Source organism: Ciconia boyciana, chromosome 12 (assembly GCF_034638445.1).
Source record: "Ciconia boyciana chromosome 12, ASM3463844v1, whole genome shotgun sequence".
NCBI classification, from domain to species: domain Eukaryota; kingdom Metazoa; phylum Chordata; class Aves; order Ciconiiformes; family Ciconiidae; genus Ciconia; species Ciconia boyciana.
This window is the reverse complement of record NC_132945.1, coordinates 10,236,989-10,257,979: the sequence shown is the minus strand read 5'-3', so window position 1 is coordinate 10,257,979 and position 20,991 is coordinate 10,236,989. Positions and strand designations below refer to the sequence as shown.

Here is a 20,991-nt window from a genome sequence, read left to right as displayed (position 1 = left end):
ACCTCTATGCTCTTGGGACAACAGAAGTAAATTGAGAGCGTCAGAAGATTTAACACATTCACTTCAAATTAAGTTTCCTTCCAGATCCTTGGCTGATACACCTCCACCTACCTGGTTGTCAGCTTTGATTCAACTAGCTTGTAACAGGTGACCTGGAGCAGAAGAATGAAATGAAACTAGAAGTCTGGAATTTGGAACAGGGCAGTTGCATGCTGAAAACGTTTGGAATCCAACGTGAGGGAGCTGGATGTGATAACATAGCTTGGGAAGATGGACAGAGATTAGCAAGGTGCTCAGGTTTCAGAAATGTCATAGGAAGGTCAGGCATAAATATACACGCAATATTGTAATGAGGCAGAACAGTAGTGGTTACAGCTGAAGGTTTTCTGACAGACATACTTCTACATTTTAACAGTGCGCTGTTATCTTCAGTTGTTAAATTTACTATTACCTGCAGGACTCACACTGATATTTGGATTTCAGATTTCAATGTGCATCTATTTATGGGATTGGTAGTCACCAGGCTGTGTGAAAAATTGAGTTGTTTCCCTTCAACAGCCTTTACTGGTCCTGCAGGATACTTCTATAATACCTCTGAAGATCATGTGAAAACTTAATAGTTGCTTCAACTTCCACCGTCCAGGGCAGGACACTAATGCAAATATAACCTAGCACTTCTCATTTTTACAAGATTTCCTTACAACATTAGCAAGCTTGAAGTGCAGCTCATCAAAACAGATCTGTTTCAGATGCAAAACCTACTGATTTCCTCATACAGTGAACACCGAAGCAAGACTGGGTATCCTGTTTTTCCAGCATAGTCTCCACCACTGTGCAATTATTTTAAGATATGCCTGATTTTTGCATCCAGGTGAACTAAAACCTGAATCACAGACACATCCCAGATGTCCAAAGACAATGGAATCATCAGAAGCGTATTGCCAAGCTGCACGCATGAACATACACAGACAGAACACCTCTAGCATTAAAAAAATGGAATATACAAGTGGGTTTTTTTGGATGGGTTGGGTTTTATAACACAAATTTTTTTGGTGTTCAGGTGTGGGGGTTTTTTCCCGTCCAGTAAGGTGCAAATATACACATCCTTCAGTTGTTTTGGGGTGTTTTTTTGTTAGTTTGTTTTTAAATGTAGGAAGTACCAACAAACTATTTAGCACCCACAAAGAAAGGTATACTTCCCTTTTCAAAATTAGGTGACTTCTTTTCTTATCAGCAAAATGAAATAAAACAGATCAGAGGCACCCGCATAAAAGTTTTATGTATTCTTCCCCTTCCCTTTATGAATAAAGAACAATGTAATTCTTCCATATTTGACTATATAGGGAGACATTGATTATAGCTGAATGTTAGTACCTAAAGTATTTCCTGGGAGTAAGGAATTTAAAGATAGCATTGTTGCTTTTCAAGATGACAACTTTATTTCAAAAGTGTTTATTTAGATGATCAGCTGCCAGCTAAGACAGATTAAGCTGCATATTAAAATGATTCATTTTTTAAACAACACTAGTTGTTTAAGTTTCTGAATGTTCTGTGCATCATCAATTTAAGAACTATGCCAGTCTGTACCCAAAAGTGATACACCCAGTTTAAATATAAGGTCACAATGGATAAATTATGTGCAGAAAAACAAATCCCATACTCCCTCAAAGGGAGAATGCTGTACACGCTGAGTAGATTATTTTAGATTTAGGACTCTAAAGCGCCTTACTATAAGCATGAAGTCACTTTGGAAAAAGCCCCTCTTTTTAACTTGATGCACTCAAATAAACACCAAACTGAGCAGGGAAACAATTACTCATAACACTACACTCACCACTTGCCATCAAGAGAACAGTTATAACCAATACACATCCACCCAAGTGACAGAAGACAGAGACACAGAAAGAAAAGGGAAAATGACAATCAGCATGAGCTTACATTACACTGCTGACAACAGGTCACCAGTTGGAGAAGTTTCCAGAGTTGTATCTTTTCAGCAAAAACTGCTCATGCAGTATTGAACACAGCACAAACCAGTCAGATTTCCCAAGAAGCTAGTCTAGTTTGCAAGCTTACCCATCCCATTAAAAGCAGTCCTTCAGAGAGAAAATAAACTATTTTAGATCCACACCTATTTGCTGCCCATATCAAGATCAAGTTGCAAACATTTCATGTGTCAAAGGCACTGTATTAGGAACAATATACTAAAACTACATTTGGACAGATGTTAGGATCCAGAAGCCATGTGCAGAGGGACTTCAACTGCAATTAACCCAGAAACATACCTGAACCAAAAACAAAAAACAGCTTTTAAATATGCAAGAGGGTGTTACTACTTTGAACTACCATTCCTTTCTTCATGAAAAAAAAAAAATATTTAACAGTTAAATGCTACCAATTTGTTCATCAAGGCTGCACAAAAATTTCTAGTCATACAAGAGCAACTTTTGCTTTTTTATCAAATACTCCATCATCACAAAGAAAACATTACTTTAACCTGACCAATATTGAAAAAAACTCCAGAGATTTTACTTAAATGAAGTCAACACTAAAGCTGTGAGTTTTTACCTTATTAATCCTTAAGTCATTTGGAGTGGTTGGTTTAAAAAAGTAATTTGGAATGCTAAAAGCATTTATTGGAGAAAAAAACTTTTGACTGAAGAGGTTAAGAAATCATTTCCTCCTAAACAAGGACAAACACTGTCATACACACCATACTGAGACCAGATGTGACCAACACAAGTGTCCAATAAATAAGATAAGAAACTTGTCATCTCCTCAAAAAAAATCCACTGGATTTTTTCCAGTTCTTATTTTCTAACTTTAGCTCTTACATGAATATATTCAAAAGGCTTTATATGAAAACACTAACATTCCCATTTCAAATGAAAACATATTTGTTCTAAAATATTCAAGTGCACATGCCTAAGAATGAAGGATGTAAATGCATGGGCTTAACGAGAAGGAGAGAAAATACAGGTAACATTACTGTTACGGACAGACAGAGGCATTACTGCTGAATAAAATCAAGTACAACAGAATAACTAGAGGGAAATAGGATGGAGTAAAGAGGTACTGTTTGGGATTACTAAAGACTGGAAGCTTTTGAAGATGGAGAGAACACATCATAACTCTCCTCTAAGAAAAGCTTTTACAATTTTTTCTTCAAGTTGCACAGCATTATTCATTAAACAGCCATTCTTCGTGCTAAGCAGAAATATGACTGACCAAAACACTGCTAAAAGACTGTATGCATTCACAGAGTGACAGCATTGTACAGGAATTTCACTCATACAGAGGTCTGAAAGGTGAAACTTGAGACTGAATATGCTCAAGTCACCATAAAAGCATCCAGCAGACAAAAGGCACTTGTGTGCCTGTTTTGAAAAAAAAAAAAAATTGAAAAAAAAGGCAGAAAATCTGTTGCTTCTAATCCAAGATCAAACATGTAGTGAAAAATCCCCCCGGAAGCAGAGAGCAGCATACTGATGAGTTTGATCATTCTTCAAGAATGATTTAGCTCCTGCCAAAACATAACTTCAATAATTTAAACTGTTGTCCTATGAATTATCTGTTTAGACTGAGATCAAAGTACACAAGATCAGTCAATGAAACTACAGAAACAGCTCTATTAGATTTCTTTAGTCTAAACTTGCTAAAAAATAAGGTTGCTTAATGTCAATACAACCTTTGGAACAGAAATAATTGAGAATTTCTTAAGAATGCTCAAAACAGTTCTTTAAATATATTAATCTAGTTAAATGAAAGGTTTAAATGTCATTAACAATCAAAATGAACAATGTGGAAGTCTTAAATGGCATTAACACAAAATTGCTAGTCATGAACTATGCCATTTCATGCAGCAATATTTTCAGCCACCCACAAGGGAAAACGAATCCTACCAACACTGTTTCCCTACTGAAACACTCACATTCACACTGCTACATTTCATATAGCAGTGCAGAAAAGCATGCAACAGATCCCCATCACGTCCTCAGGAAAAAAAAAATCAAATCAAAACTAACATTCTTGGCACGATGAAGCTCCTTTACAAAGGAGTGCCAGAAACTTTTGTACCAGCAGCTATTTCATTACAAACTTAAGGCATCTAAGCTTATGTTTTCTTTTTCATTTAAGCATGAAGTTCCTAATTCAACTACAAAAAGCATGAAAACTAATAAAGACACAGCATACATCTTAAAAGATTTTCTACAGAAAGATACTGCATTAGAAACATACTGATTTTTCTAGTTTTTTTGAAAGAATGAAACCAGTCTCTCCAACAAATTAATTGGATCAGACAAAACTACCATCACAGGTGCGCAAAGTACAGCACAAGATAAAAATGTAAACAATTTTATAGCTTCCTGAAATCAGGTTCAGTTAATAAAGAAACAGTTATGTTTTAACTAAGAACTTTATCTCAAGAAAGGAAGACACTGAAATAAGGTTGCTGGAATTTCTTCCGGGACAAGGTGATCATCTCTACTCTTGCCCTAAATCTGTGGGTTTTCTTTCTAAAAAAAAAGAATAAGCACAAAAAGATTAAATAGCAGGTAGAGTGTAATTAAGAAAGACAGAACGGCTGATTTCAGTATATTTTAAGACAGAAATCCCTTTCCAGCCATATCAGGAATGTTTTTAGCACACTGAAAGATTTGATAAATAACTGTTATTGCCTCCTTGTTCTAAAATTGGTCTTTGGATACCTAAGAGCAAATGCAAGGGCAGCTGGATCAACTAAATCAGAAAAATCCACAGAAATCTTGGATTAGAGAACCATTAAGACTAAAGCGGGGGGTTGGGGGGGGGTCTGCTTTGTTTGAAAATCACATAGTCCATTATTTGAGGAAGAAATTAGCTTACAATTCACTAACTAGGTCCTGTCATTTCTTAAAGTCATTTGCTAATTAGCTTTTCCAGAATTCCTCCATTTTCCAGATGAGGAAAAAAGGTTTCCAGGCTGCCATCCTGAAAAACCCCACTGACATCTCTGCAGGAATTCAGGCACTTGCAACATACCTGTCATGAAGCACTGCTGACACCTCCCCTCTGAGCACAGAATGATCCATGCTGCCCACGTTAGTAACTCCCCTGTTGACCAAAGGAGATAAAATGTAATATGTAATTTTAGATGAGAGTAGCCACACTGAAGTGTGCTTAACATGGTAGAACACATGAAGTTGCAGGAAATAGCTGCCAAAGCTCCATGGAGTCCATCTTTTGGTTTTGGTAAGAAAATTAGGGTTTTTGTTTATAAAGAAATAAAATGAGTCCACAGAAAGCCACAAAGCAGATAAGCCACATTCTAAAATCTATTCAGGCACAACAGTATCTGTGTGCTGCCCATCTCCATGCTACCTTTTGAGGTTTTTACAGAAATATGTCAAGGCTATCAACAGCAGAAGAAAGAAAACTGAGTCAAGAATAAATCCCATCAACTGAAAAGTCTGATGTTAAAAAAGGAAAAAAAATCTGTGACAATATAAAAAGTGCCAATATCAATGAAAGGCCTTTATCCAAATCTTTCCCAAACCTAGTGCACACAAACTCTTTCTGCATGAATTTACCATCTACTGCTTAGCTGTGTTGCCTGTATTTCTGCTACTCCCTTGACTACCATAAACTTCAATTAGTCTTGTTGAGAGACTAATGCAAGTCAATTTTGGCTTGCAAAGACAGGATCTAATCTAGGATGCTAATTTCTAATTAGTCTTGTATTCATGCGTGTTTTATGAACATCTAGGAGGAAATATAATCATAGTATTCTGTTTCAATGCAAGGACCAAAGCTTCGGTGGACCAAAGCTTCGCTGCTCCTCAACCGTTAAAAGTCTGAAAAGAAATTATAGCAGACTTGGACCTAATTTGAAGCACAAAGAGTAAATGAAATGAGAAAAATGAATTGTTCGTTAACTACTCATCTTTGTTCAACGTGGAGAAGAAAAGGTTGAGAGGGACCTAATCACAGGTTTCCAATACCTAAAATGTAGTTGTAGAGAAGATGGAGTTACTCCCTTCACAAGGATGCACTTATTTTTTCCTTTTTTCTCCATTAAAAGTCTTTCTTGAAAATGTGTTACGAAGTGAATTACTTTCCAGTGAAAATCAATATTAAGTCACTTTTGTCACCACAAAGCATTCTAGACAGTGAAAATATTCTGTATTAAAAAAAAAAATCACTGAACTTTACTAGTTGTTCTCTTTGCCAACAAAACATCAAGAATGAAAATGAAATTCAAAAGTTGAACTAGGTCTTCAGACATTTTAATATTATGAAGCCTTGGGTGAACATGACAATATTTATATCAAAATAATCTTTTCATTTTTTCTTCTTTTCTACCCACATACTACTTCGGGTCTTTGGAAAGATCTACATTTATGCTTTTCATCTTGCCTGCAGTACTACATCATTAGGGATGTGCAATTTTGCTTGACTGGTAATTTGCTTGCTGGGGGGAGTAAAGAAAGAGTGTTGTTTGCAGCATCTTGTCCCTTGGCAAGAGACTGAAGATATAGGAAACATGAAGGGTGCTGTTTCTCTAAAGAACTTACACATTCAGGCTAGCAAGAGCCTTAAACAAATGCAGTTACATCGATAAATTACTTGAATCAATTTATGTCATCAGATCAATTAGGATAAACTGCAAAAAAAAGCCTTCTTTTACTCGTGTATAAAGAGTTATTGTCAAATCTACAACAATTTTTTCCAGAACTATTTGTCCAACATCTTCAAGATGTAATCTTTTCTCCCTCGTTATCTACTCAGGTAAAATCCATCTTTCAAAAAATTAAATTACTCTGGTTTCAGAAGAGCTCCACATTTCTTAAACCTTTGAAACTTCTGAAATGTCTTCCTGCCTTCAGCCACATTAATTTACTACAGCGCATCCCATCCTACTCCTGCTTCTCTCACCACATCAAGCATGAAAAGCTGCTTTCTAATGCCCCGCAGGGCTCAGCTTTGCTGTTTTTGCAACATTTGTTGCCCTTAATTAGATCAACCTTTGGCAAACCATCCAACAAGCACCTCTTGTGTTTTCTGTCATGTGACCCCTTACGCACAAAGGTGCCTTAAAAAAAAAAAGCAGCAGTAAGTCCTCCCTCAAAGCAACTACCAAGTCAGCAATGACACACGGCACCTGACATTATGTTGGTCAGACTGATGATACATTGCAACTACTTCTTCTTAGTCACTCGGTTTGATTTTCTATAGATCCCCATCTGCACCTGCTCTCTTTTTGCACTGAGTTATAAGCACTTTGGATGAAAGTTGTTTTGTTTTACCTTTGTATATCAACACTGCTTGTCAGGTGAGTATTCAAACAATAAATTACCTAGAGGAGAGTTTCTGTGAACTAGATATTGAGCTGTACTTCTCACAGCATTTTCACACACACACAAAATTAAGTAAAAGCATAGGATGATTAAATTGAAAATAATAAAAGATCAAAACTTGTTGCAAGATCAGTCATTCATCTAGATGAAGTAAAAAATGAGAAATCTGCTTCATAGGCAAGTTCATAAATTCCTTCAATTTTTAAATTTTCATTTTTTTAATTTAAGACACAAGACTGCTTCCAGTAAGGTAGACTATCCGTAAGCCTTTGCAGCAAGAACCAGGAGCTCAAGGTTGACATAGCACATGTAAGCACTACAAGGGCAAGTAAGCAGCAATTGTTAAGGTGGCATTTTGCCCCTTGCAAAGAAAAAGCTGATTATTTCTGCTCAAAAGCCACCAAAACTAAACATGACAAGACAAGCAAGCTGACTGCAGAGAACTCTGCTAGCACAATAACAGCAGAGCCTCTGAGGGAAAGGCCTGAGTCTATTCTGATCCAGCTGCAAACACCCAGACGTAACATCGGTTGAGTCAGGGTTGCTTAGGAGCAAGTGTTAAAGAGGGCATCAGACAAACATTTTTAAAAAGATTCCCCATGGATTTTTCTCTTTAATTGAAAAGACACTATGACAGTGTTCCTTACTATGTTTTTAAAAACCTAAATCAACATACTGTTTCCAAAGCTATTCAGTTTTGGCTCCTTGAAGCAAAAGCAAGAGATCACTGCTAAAAACAAAAGTTGTGTGAAACTGTCCAAAGTCTAAAATTTAAGGAAGCTTCTGTTACTAAAAAACTAACACACTTCATATTGCACACAAGAGTTCATTAAAATTCAGCAGTAGGCATATGTTGGATCAGTTCAGACTTCCTGAAATGCCATTTACAAGCACTGTAATTTCAGGTAGGCCACATATACTAAAACGGAAGTGAGACTATTTAATAGAACAGGATCCACTACACTGAACTCCATAATACAAAACCATATTTAAAATCAGTGCAAGTAATTCTTGTTTTATGTAAACCATTCTACTGCAAAACTAGCTTATACAGCACACAACAGAGGACTGTTAAAGCAATGTAAACAGCTGGCTTGTGAAAAATACATTCTAGCATGCAGGATGCAAGCTGGCAATGGAAATATTACCAATCTGCAGAGTATAAAGCTCCAGAAGATCTACTGTCTTGCCCTCCTCATCCTAAAACAAGTCCCAAAACAGTCCAGAAGGTTGCCTGCACCAAATCAGATTATAAACTGTTTCAACTGCACAGCTACAGCAACCTTCAATAAGACATTGTACATATAGCAAAATAAGCCTCTAGAGCTGTTGCATGGGGAAAGAAAAACCTTTATACAGTCTTAATGCAATCAAACCTATGATCTCAAAATCATTCGGCAATTTCAACCTCTGCATAGCATTTGCAGGAGCACAATCATACTTCTGTGCTCCTGAGCTAAAACAGGATTATTTCATTGCCTAAGTACACCGGCATCTGTGCCCTAACGGATCTTGGCTCTCAAGTCAATCCGTGTTTTGGCAGTTACAGGCTTCCTAATTTGAACTCCAAGAGTGACAAGTCTGACAATACCAGAGTTGTCATTAAATTTCAAGGCAAACACAGAGTGGCATTTTATACAGAGATGTATGTAACTAAAGTTTAAAAACAAACCTGTCTACTTGCACACTTGTTAAGTGACATGCAGGATAAAAGCTGGACTTAAAAAAGCTTGGAGCACACTTTTACTCAAACTCCACTCCACTAGTTTGTGTGAGCCACAAGTCATCCCCAGAGGTCCCTCCTCTCTTTGTACATTATTTCTATAGTTTACCTGAAGCAAATCAGCTACTCTTTCCACACCAATGACCTTGAAGATGACACTGCCTCCAACCTATACCCCTGTGTCTAGACTAACCCCTCAGCCTATCTGCTATGGCTTTGTAGCTGACAACCTCATCAAGAGCAGAGACAGACAGCTCTTCCCCACCAATACTTCACGGACACATCTCTCCAGACTGTAGTGCAAGGGGCAGCTCTTTCCACATCCACCATTTCAGGCTGTATTTCAGGTTTTGGACAGTAAGCTGTGAAGAACCAGGCTGGCGAGTCCCATACACCTAACATGTTACGGGTGGCAGAAGGGTTCTCCCTTGCCCACTTCCCTTACATTCTTCAATGCCCTTATTTTACCACCAGTGAAGTTAACTTTTACCTGAAGATTTTCAAGGATGAAAAAACTACCTTGTTACACGGCATCACATCTTTCCCAAGAATGGGGCAGGGACCTGAAACTCACCTGTTTCCACAAGCAGCTGCACAGGACACCAGGTCAGGGCACCGTGCAAGGACAGTCTCAACCCACTGCACTAAAAGTAAAGTAGCAGAAAGCAGAATTTTTCCAATGCTGATACACGCATGTCAAAGCATTGGTTTAAAATTCAAAAGACTATTTCATTTAAGTTAGCTGATCAACTGTTTCATGCTTGGATTTGCACAATGAACCAAATGTAAACTCTCACATAATTATGGCAAGATGAATCAAAACTTTATCAAGCTTATTAGTTGGCCCAAAAATATCCAACTGATTTGATGTAAAAGTGTTCTTAAAATATTTAAGTCCTTACAGATTTACCATATCTTCAATGTTCTGTAAAGGACTTGTATCTCACCTGCATTTTTCATCCCTCATAAATCCTCTCTCCAATATAAGTCACCTATGGCTACAACTTCAGCATATTAAAGCTCATCCATCACCACCTACACTTCATAAACGCATGCCAGTGAAATTCATTCCACCGACAAAAGTTTGATTAGATGAGCACTGCATTTAAAAAAAAAAAAGCCACACAGAAGCAATCCAGCAAATAAATAAAAGAAAAGCCTGTACTATCTCCAGTAAGACAACAGGACTCATGACATTTGGATCCCACTTTCTCCTCACTCGCAGTGAAAAAAAAATCCTGGTAAGAAACCAGCTGCTGACTGTCAATTATTTTAAGAGCATAAAGCTTTATGTGGTTACTAAGATCAGGGAAGGCCAACGGAACATATTAGTCCATTCACGAGGAAGTGTAGATACAGCATGTCCCTTCAGTGTCCAACTTGTCACATACACCCCTAATCTACTGATTACCGAGGGCACAGCTCAAGTACCTATTACTATTGTACAAATTAGACTTACTCAGACATGGGCAGATGTCAAGTAGAACAAGGCACCCTCATTCAGCCTGTCAGGAAAACATCAGCATAGGGAATGGCATCTCTGTGTTTTGCTTGAAGTACTTTATTTCTACAATTTTAGGTTAAATATTATCAAATATACTTATGAATTAATATTTTTTAAGTTTATGAATGAAGGAGTCAATGCTGCTAAGTGAAAAAGCTTTTATTGTACATTCTCACTTTATTAACAAAGCCACATTTTAACCTAAGGGACTAAGTTGCAGTATATATTTTAAACCCTTTAAAGCTTGCTGCTTGAGCAAAGGTCAAACATTTTTCCACTTTTAACCAGAAATCCTGTACATTCAAAACTGCACAGTAATAAACCATGATAAAAACTATACCAGGTAAACAGCAATTTCCATTATACATCCCACAAGCTTTATATAACTGTATAAATACCACTCAGAGAAAGAGGTATTACAGCACAGAGGTTAAACCCAAGGTTATGATCATGTAGAACTGGGAAAAGAAACCAGTTCCTGCACCTCCACCCCGCAATGAGGACTAAACTCTATTCAATTCACTCTATTCAATTCCCATTATCTCTTACTCATGTTCACCCTTGCAATATCCCGTAAGAATTAACAAAACTAGCCAGATAGATATTACCTGTTATTGCAGCTACTAATGCTGACACAGAAGAGTCTTAATGTAGGCAAATCCAGAAACACTGTTCACGGTGGGTGTCATTGGCTGTAAGCCTTATCCGCTCTCTTAAGTATCAGAGCACAACCTGACCCAGCCATATGCTGAAGACCATGAAAAGCTGACTGCTATGCAACTAGAAGGTCCTTAACAGCAACCATCTGTACAAATCAAATGCTAGCCCCACAAGATAACTGTTACATATTTTTCACAGAGCCTTTCCTGAAAATCACCACACTAAAATATAGTCAACATCTGTAAATGCACTCAAAAGAAAAATGTATGTATTATCAGTAACTGCGGCATCACTATGAAAATATTTTAAGGTATATAGACTGATACTTGGAACATTTATACCTAAACTATATTTCTTGAAAAAAAGCCAGAACAATCAAGTTCCAATTTTATTAAGCTGATAATAATAAAGATATCTTATTTTAAAAATAATGAAGTTATTTCTCAACTGCAAATTTTTCCAAGCTCTGTAGAGCGATACCCAGCTGACAACTAAATACAACCGTACTTGTCTAACACACTGTACCTGTCTAAAGCACATCAAACTTACACAAGCCTGTACAGACCAGATGGCCACACAACTTCCGCTTCCTTCATTCACCCTTATGCCTTCTAGAAAGATACAGCAAGAGTTTAAAGAACTTTTTTTTTTCCCCAAGGGTAAAGATTTTTAGTTATGAAAAAGCTCCTTTGCCCTAAGGAAGCAACCTAGAAAGTAGAAACAAAAGAATCTGAACCAAACCAAGTCTTTGGTGATATCCCCTCACCTCATTACTAACAGGAGAAATCTCTGCTGTTGAATTTGGAGAATTTAAACAGGGACACTTTTAAGAACAGTCTTATCCATGAAGGAAGCAGCCCAAGGAAGTAGTAGACCCCTAAGCAAGTCCTACCTGACTTACTGGATCAGAGGTGGGACTGCCAAAATATGACTGTCTCAGGGGCAGACCAGAGCAGTTCAAGGAACTGCAGAAGGAAGCTCTGCCCACGAGATCTAATCCAGGGACTCTGCTTGAGCCCTGACCAGAATGTGAAAACCAAGAGAACAATGTGTGCCATGACTGAGGAATCAAATACACTGGTTATCCACAAAAGGCATCACAGAACATAATATTTTTATTTAAAATATTAATAATTAATCTTAGAAGTTATGTTATTATTATTAAATAATATTCCATACTATTGCTACTATGCAGCCAACTGTGACTTTGGCCACAAGAGAGTGATCTCAAGGTCACGGAGTAAATCAAATCAACACTGTATTTCCTGGATAAGTCAGCTGGATCAGCACAAGGATTTCTCCTGCTGCTTCATAAAGAATCCAGCACCTGGCCAGGACACCGTTACAAAGACATCCTCCCACAGCCTTCCTGAACTGGCAAGCAGAGCCTGGAAGAAGCCAAGGGAAAGATGACTACAAGCCAATATTATCCTGAAGCAGATTTTCTTTTGACTGAAAGCAAGACAGACTACCAGCCACTGTTGCAGATGCCAAACCTCATCCCAGAATGAGGAAATTAAGCATTATTGACAATTTTTTTTAAAGTAGTTACTAAACTACAAATCACAAAACCATATCTCTGAAAATATGTAAAGGGCTCCAGGACAAGGGAAGCCTAAAAACCATTTAAAACCCTTTTTCTTAGATCTAGGTAACAAAAAAAAAAATCCAAACTGGTTCCTACTTCGGAGTTTAAGCAATTACTGGTCTATTATAATAAAAGGATATTTTTCAATTTAAAAAAAGAACAAAATTTTCGTGGTATAGCATTAATACTACAAATGCAAAAAATTTAGAAAGAGGTGTCTGAGGTAACAGCAGTTCTTCTGACTTGAGCTCTTCAGTGCCAAGAAAAGCACTGAAGCTGTCCACAAAGGCACCATTCTCCTAGATAATTATCATCAGAACAAAGCAGTAGCTCCAGAGTATCAGAATTTATAGTTTAAAAGAAAGCACTCAAGACCACAGTACTCATATTATACTTAAAACAAAAAAAAATAAGCACAAAGACTATCATGGAAAATCCTAAAATAACATGCTGCTTTAATTCTCAACTGTTACTGGAAATTTGGCAAAAAAAAAAATGAAACACCAGGACTAATCGCCCCAAAGGAGAAAGCTGGCTGATGAGTCTACAGCACTCGAGACACAGCGTATTTATGGAGTCCATCCGACAAGTAAGACATTGCATCACCTAATTGTGATCATAAAAGATGACCTTGTTTCCACAAAAGTAAATCCTTTAAGTACTTATTTAGCTACAGTTCTATTTGGACATAGAGATTCTTCCTTTCCTGTAATATTCTAGGAGCGCAATTTAACTGCATGCTCCCAGAACAGTGTTGTGTTCCAGCAGACAGGAACTGAAAACTTTCAGGAAAGCTTCTATTGACTGCTACTATTCCCATCTTTATGGCAAATGTATCAGACTTCCAATCAAAATTAGACAAGGACAATAAAGTGTTAATAACTTGTCATGTAGAATAGGTAGCAACTGTAAGCTTGACAGAAGAGCTTCTGTAAGTACCAAGTTAACCCTACTAATGGTTACCCATATACCCAATGTCAGGGGTTTTTACTGATGTCTAGAACACATTCAATAGTCAACAGTAAAAGCCTTTGGTAGACTGATCACTGCAGAAAAGTTAGGCATCATGGTTAATCCATTATAAAACTATACGTATTCTATTGCTCTGTCTTCCAGCTCTTTATTTCAACGATCAGCTTTGTGTATGGTTTCCATGAAGGGCTCTACATTCACAGCTTTCCAAAACCAAATGAAACTGTTAGGCAAACGGCACAGTTATTCTAAGTTAGGGAAAAAAAAATTAAAAGATTCCCACATTAGCATTTGGGGCTTTTTAGAAAACACACGTTAGTTACTCACAAAGTGTCTCTCCACATCATTTCTGATAAGCGGAAATATCTCCTCTGTTCTTCATGCACCTGTAGTCAAACAGAAAAGAATTGAAGCAGAGTCACAGACAGACATCCCAAAATAGCATCTGCCTCTCAGATCCCACATTTTCACAAAATAAACCAAGATTCGTTCTAAGCATTCACACACGATATGACTTTTTCCCCCCGTTTCACTAACTTTCTCCAGTAAAATTAGAGATAAAGGAGCACAAAAGAAAACTGCTTCTTGTTTGCATGTATTACACTGCTCTTTGCTGTGGAAACAAGGATGAATTATGAAAACTAATCAAGTGAACAGAGAGAGCACATGCCCTAGATTTTTCAAATAATCTCTTGGTTTAACCCAGTTGTTCCTGAGCCTGCCTATCCCATGAACAATTTACTAAAATGGAAGCTGTGACTGATTAAAGCCACCTTATATTTTAAGAGGGAGAGAAACAGCTCGAATTATTTGTGCAAGACGTAATCACATTAATTTGTAAGAGGCCAAAATTTTAATGAGTTCCATTTTTAAGATCTAATATAGTTGATAAAAAAACTCCTTGTTCATTTTTTTTTTATGTCTCAAGAGCATATCTTACAACCATTAACCAAAATGAAAGACTACAGACTATATTTGTGAACTCATACTTCCACCTGAAGGCACAGTGAAAAAGTTGTAACATTTCAATTTGTTGGCATCATTTAGAAGCAAGTGTTGCAAAATATAAACTATGCAATACCCCTGAAAAAAGCCACACTTTTGATTTTTGGTCTTTTATATATTTTACATTGATAAACATAAGTGAATGATAAAAAATGAGTAGCTGTATGAATTAGGTATTTCTTTAAAGCTATTCACAGCCCAAAGCAGAAATTCCTATTTCTTAATTAATACTTTTAACAATACAAAATTAAATCAGTATTTTTAGATATGGCCACAAAACAGTAAATCTATGTAACAGATTTGAAATAACAGGTCACTTATATATAACAGAAAACAGAAACTTCTGCAAATTATCCTCTCCCCTCCAATTGCTCCGTACCATTACAAATAAAATTCTGACTTCAGAGAGTAGGTCACAAGCAATGCTAATTTAGGAGCCTAAAATTTTATTTTGTTAAAGCAGACTTACACATTTAGTGGAAAGAAATCACACTCAATATTCATAAGCATGAATTATACATTCAGTGTGTGCTTTGCAATACTTTAAACGTGCCATAACAGAGACGGCGTCAAACAGAATTGTTTAACAGCATCTAACCTGCCTACTCCCTCCCAGTGATGCTAGAGCAGCTGGTAGAATAAGGTGGTTGTTAATTCCTGGTGTTGCTGCACCTCAGGACATGCTCTTGTTTCAAATAAACGCCAGGTTTTCCTCTATTAAAGAAGTCTGCTGAGTAAATAGGATATGCTTTATCTATCCTCCATCATAAAACTAACACGTTCAAAAAGTACCTGAACGTGCATGTGTACGTCTGAACTGCTTTCCTACCATCATACTCAGAAATAGTTATTTGCAAAAGTCCTACATGATGTGCAGTGTGGTTAATGTAATTAGGATGGATACTGCAGTCTCACTCCTTGTTTTACCATCCTGCGGGCAGTGCACAGGCTTCTCTGATGAGGCAAATACACTACACAACAAAGGGATCAAAAGACAGGTGGCCCTCAACTTTGCAAAACTCTACGGTTGGGATTAAATTAATTCTAAGGAATAAATGAAGTTGGCCTCCTCATGGGCAAGCATACACTACAGATGGGTTCGTGTATGTAGTTAAGCATCTTCTTTCCATACACCTGCTCAGTGAGGTCAAAACCATGTTTCTTTGATGCAGTCTTTAATAGGGTTGCTTATCTGTACGTACCAACTATACTGCTCACTCCAGCTTGCTTAAAGATTGGGAAGAAAACCTGACCTTTCAATTATTAACTACAAATAAAATAAGGTTTTTTTAATCCTTCCATTTTACATAATTTCCCTAAACAGGTCACTGCAAATCAACTTAGCTGCAAGTTTGTTAAAGTTTTTGGCGAAATAAGTCTTAGCAGCGCACAGCAAATTTGTGCTGTACCCGACAAAGCCAGACCTGAATTCCTGAAAAGATCAGTTTCACCTTCTTCCAGAGACTGTTTCACACATTAGACTGGCCAAACTCTTTACATAGAGTCAGTACTACTTCTAATAACTTTAACCCTGTTGCCTAGTTTCAAACAAAAAGCTGTTAGAGTGACTTCAAAAATGAAATCTCTTCTATCTGTATATTCCCTCCCCTCACCTGAAGGTTTCTCTGGGATCAGGTTTTAGCGGAACAGCTCACAATACTCTGCTTGTGAAAGAAAGCTGAGCCAATTATACTGCAAGCTGAAAGCTGAATTCTTTTTTTAAGTTTTGGGGCATTTTTCTTAAAAACCACTGCTGATGGGAGAAAAGAAACTACCTCTCTGGAGCTGCATGGCTGGCTTGCACTAGAAAATCATGAGAAATTATTTTTGAGAACTCAATGAGAAATGCTACAGGTATTTTTTTTTCCCTGTACATAGGAGAAAAATAAGATTATAAAAAAGAATAGCGCGGGATGGGCAAGCTGAGGCACACAAGTTCTAAAACTGGCAACTGATGAATTTTCTTCCAATAAAATAAAAAATTCGGCAAATGCATGAGGAACATTCACCAAGTCTCATCACCACAGAAATTCAGATAGTTCAAATTCCATGTTAAAAATAAAGTTTTTCATACTCAGAAAAGCTTTAGTTAACTTTCAACTTCAATGATAGAGCTGCTATCAACTTTTCCATCCTCACTGTTGATTCTACATGCCCAACACACAAATATGAGAAATTCACATCTATGCTTACAACTTTACAGGTACTCACTATGTCCACAGAAAGGACAAATCTGATCGCCAGCACTAACTTGCCTCCCCCTGTCAGGAGCTGGGGGCTGAATTTCTCACTGCTGTGCAAGTTCCTCAGATCTCTTCAGTTTGTGGTGTTTGCTCCTATTGCTGCTGTTATATTTTGCCATCATTCTTACAGATATGCAAAAGCAAGTACATATATTTATGAATAATGATTCATAAATATATAACCTACTATATTTAACAACCTTCAGCATGAATTTAGGAAGACAATTTAAAAAGGGTGTGGTTAAGACCCACGTAAAATTGATTAGCATTTCACAGAGAAGTTGAACTACTTCTAATTCCAACTCCATAAAATAAATAAAAACACTACATGTGTTGGTCATATGCCAGTGCACACAACTCACATAGCGGACACCCTGCGAAACTGTTTTATTTTTATGCCTATATTTTGTCTTCTACCAGAATGCTCTAGATTTTTCAGAGTTGACAGACGATGCACATGGCTTATATAGGTTACTTGTATCAATTACAGTCAGCTCTTCAGAAACAACAGCAAATTAGTGACGCAAGACATGTCAAAGTGTACAATAAAGCGTGCAGGGCACAGTCTAGTAAGCCGTTAAATGAACAAGCCCACACATCCTCAGTGGCAAGCATATGAGCGTACAGTGAACATGAAAAATACACTCTTCAGGTCAGAGGACAGACCTCAGCAAACATGTCATTTCCAGAGAAGGCAAGCTGTTTTCAGATGATGCTCAGAAATCAAAGCTGGAAGATACTGTGATTTACCCTGACCTACAACGTTAATGCAGTCCTTTCTCTAGCACAGTAGCCAATGAAAATTAAAGCCATAACAAACAGAACTCCTAGAAAACAGACTGTTGACTAAAACCACAGGGAGCAAGAGGCTAAATTCTAGCCTGGGAGCATTAATGAAGGACATAGTTCCACATTACATTTAGCCTGACCTAACTACCACTTGCCTACCTTGTGCTGAAGCTAACAAACCAACCAGCTGCACAATTCAACAGAGACCGGCTGTCGGAGGGCAAGCAGTGCCCCACACAGCTCGCACTGCCTCCCACCAGACAAGCGAGGTGATCCCACTCACCTGGCAGCAGCCCCGCAGCCCCGGCACCCGCTGAGCAACCCTGCAAAGAGCAGAAGAAAGCAGCACTGTCCCTTTGAGCAGCAGCTGATTAAACCGGACATTGAACTATACTCTTAGAAGAACTGCTTTAATCTCTAAATAAGAAGTATTAGTAACAGAATCTTTTTCTAAATACAGAAAAGTATGTGCCTAAAAAGGCATTTTTATCTTAAAAGTAGGATGTAAACTAGCCTGATGTAGGCATTTTCAGCGTGAACTTTGTACATGTTTCTGGACATTAGCATAGCCTCCTATTTTTTATAATAGGCATCAGAGTTGCATTACCCAAGAGCAGCATTAACATATATCAAGTATCACCTGATAATCAATAATTAACAAGTAGAACCATTACTATTTTCCACCTACAAACTAGAAGTATATAAGTATTTAAACATTTTCAATAAAGATCAAGTTCATGCATAAAAGAAACCCCGTATCTTAGACTACAGAAGATACAACTGAAGCTACCAGTTTGCTTCAGTCAACCAAGGTACTGCACTTTGAAAAACTCAGTGTCATAAAGGAAGCCAACAAACCGCTGAAATACAACTCTAGGAAGCAGAACAGATCTTATCCTAACAGAAATTTAGTAACTGTGTTAAGAAGTTTCACCCACCAAAAGCAATGCTACCATGCTCGTTAACTGCAGATACGTAATGTCCTCTGTTAATGTACTTTAAAAATACATTCTACAAGAGCTTTATTCGACCTATTTTAGGAACAAAATAAACCAAGCTTCAGCATGTTCACACAAGCTTAGAAGTCTTCAGTAATATTTTATGTATAAAAACAAGCTTCTCATTAGTATAGTATTTCACTCATATAGGAAGAGAAAATAGTTCTCTGAAGAAGATCAAAACATCAATACGCTGCTTATAAATCACATCCAAGTAAAACACCTGCAGTCTAAAATGACACTATAGGCAGCAGGAAATTGCTATGCCATATTGCATGCCCCTATATTATGCTCTTAAAATCAGGAGCTTCAGCAATTACAGCATAGAATAATCTAACCCCAGGGAATGGGCTTTTCTCCTATTAGGTTGAGCTTTAACAAGACCAGCTCTGCACACAGCAATCCTAGCCTGGGACCAAAGGAGAGGGGGACAAGGAGGAGGCTGCAGATGACACCCTGCAGTGACAAGGAGTTTAAGGTGCCAGCACGGGGAGGGGACAAGGAGGCAGCAGGGACCAGTGTCCCAAAACACTGGACAGCACAAGGGAGACAAGCCAGCTCCCTGCCAAAGCCATGCAGACCTGACAGGCTAGTAACTCTCCTGTGTTCATGCTAGCTTTGTTGCTTGGACAGCAGCACTGCTGTCTCTTCTGCCCTTGGCCCAAACATCTGCACCATCTCTTCATCCACAGCTGCAGCTCCAAGCATCATTCAGAGCTGTGCACAGCACCCAGATGGTCTGGCAGTGGCAGCTGCCTAAAATGCTGCTGTCCTCGTACTGTTATCACTACACTCACAATCCAGAGCAGGTTCCTACCGATGACGATGCCCATACTCCTGTTTCTGGGTGTCCAGGCTATAAAGCAAGCATCTTCCATGCCATTCCTCTGTTAAAGGCAATGTAGGCTTCTGCCTCCATGCTTAGGACTGGAGGAAGGTTTTTAATCATTATCTCTCAAAAGCCCTGAAAGTAGAGTTACGACTCTTAGCCCAGATGGATTGCTTCTGTTTGTCAGGAGCTCCATTCTGTGGAGCGTTTGCCACAGACTTAGAGGCATCCACTAAATACTGCTCCAGAAGGGTTAATGGAAAGGCCAGTTAATGGAAAGTTCACACCAGACTGAAAACAAGTGATAACAACAGGAGGTGAAATCCTGTGAAGCTTCCTAGTAAAATAATGCACACTTCAGTAGACTGAAATCTTCCAGTCATCAAAAGTGATTTTTGGATAGCCAGCATACATTATCTGACAACAAAAGCAAAAAAGCTTAGAACATTAAAGCCCACTTCCCAATTTTGTGCTGTAAAATCTTTTGGTACCCCTCTCCTATACCACACATTAGAGTATCAGAGCCACCTGCTTCACTGAGAAACTAAATCCATGGTATTTCCTTAAGCTGCCATTCAAGTATCCATGTGACAAGCCACCTTGGAATCACTTTCCACTAAACTGTAAGCCTTCCCACCTGCTGTTACTTTCATCAGCCACGTCCTTTACCTGCAGGCTTCATCTAAACCACATCCTTGGGGAAAAGAAAACAAAAAACCACCACACAAATTCTACATATGCCAATGAAGGCCTGGGAAAAATGCTTCTGGACCTAGTTAGTCAGCATGATTTCAAACACCAATTGCCATCAGCAAGCTTACTAATTCTGGAGTGCTGTTAACAGGTGAAGGTGGAAGCTAAGGGAACACCAGGCTGCAGATCAACTTAAAAGCATTACTTTTCCTTTGTTTTCTAACCGCTATTTTGAGCATACCTTAAAAAGACACAACCACTGAACTGATAATTCAGGAAACACTAGGTCATAAGGCTATCCAGAGCACAACATAGCACACACCACTCACTGGCTTATCATAAGCCAAACAAATGACATGAGAGTTGAATAAGATACGTTTCACATGTTAGTAATTTAGCTTATTACTTAGTGGCATGTGGACATTTTCTAACCCCACAGGATTAATAGCAAAGATGAGATTTGGATTTCTAATGGTACTTGTCCTAGAAATGGACATTAAGAACCTCCCAAACACGAGGACCTTGAACACCAGTACAACAACAGTCCAGCTCTTTTGGCCCCAACTACCACCTCAAAAGAAGAGCCAGAGGAGAAGCCACACAACTTTTAGATAACTGACTGGCAGGGAACAAAAAACCCAAGATCATTC

The 20,991-nt window shown here is 38.0% G+C and overlaps 1 protein-coding gene across 9 annotated transcripts in view; it reads right to left on the bottom strand.

Annotated features, from left to right (window-relative positions):
* Positions 1 to 20,991, bottom strand: part of KLHL13 (kelch like family member 13) — a 93,279-nt gene that overhangs the window by 59,908 nt on the left and 12,380 nt on the right. For 3 of the 9 annotated variants that reach the window (XM_072877065.1, XM_072877064.1, XM_072877063.1), the window contains 2 exons: positions 14,112 to 14,170; positions 5,023 to 5,094 (listed from right to left, as the gene is read on the bottom strand). The exons of 1 other annotated variant lie outside the window; for it this stretch is intronic. In XM_072877065.1, the coding sequence (XP_072733166.1) occupies positions 5,023 to 5,094; positions 14,112 to 14,131 (92 nt within the window). In that variant the 5' untranslated portion in view covers positions 14,132 to 14,170. Of the gene's footprint in view, positions 1 to 5,022; positions 5,095 to 9,634; positions 9,653 to 14,111; positions 14,171 to 18,104; positions 18,145 to 20,991 lie in introns of those variants that run through there. 5 more of the 9 variants (XM_072877070.1, XM_072877069.1, XM_072877066.1 and 2 more) reach the window with 3 other exon arrangements.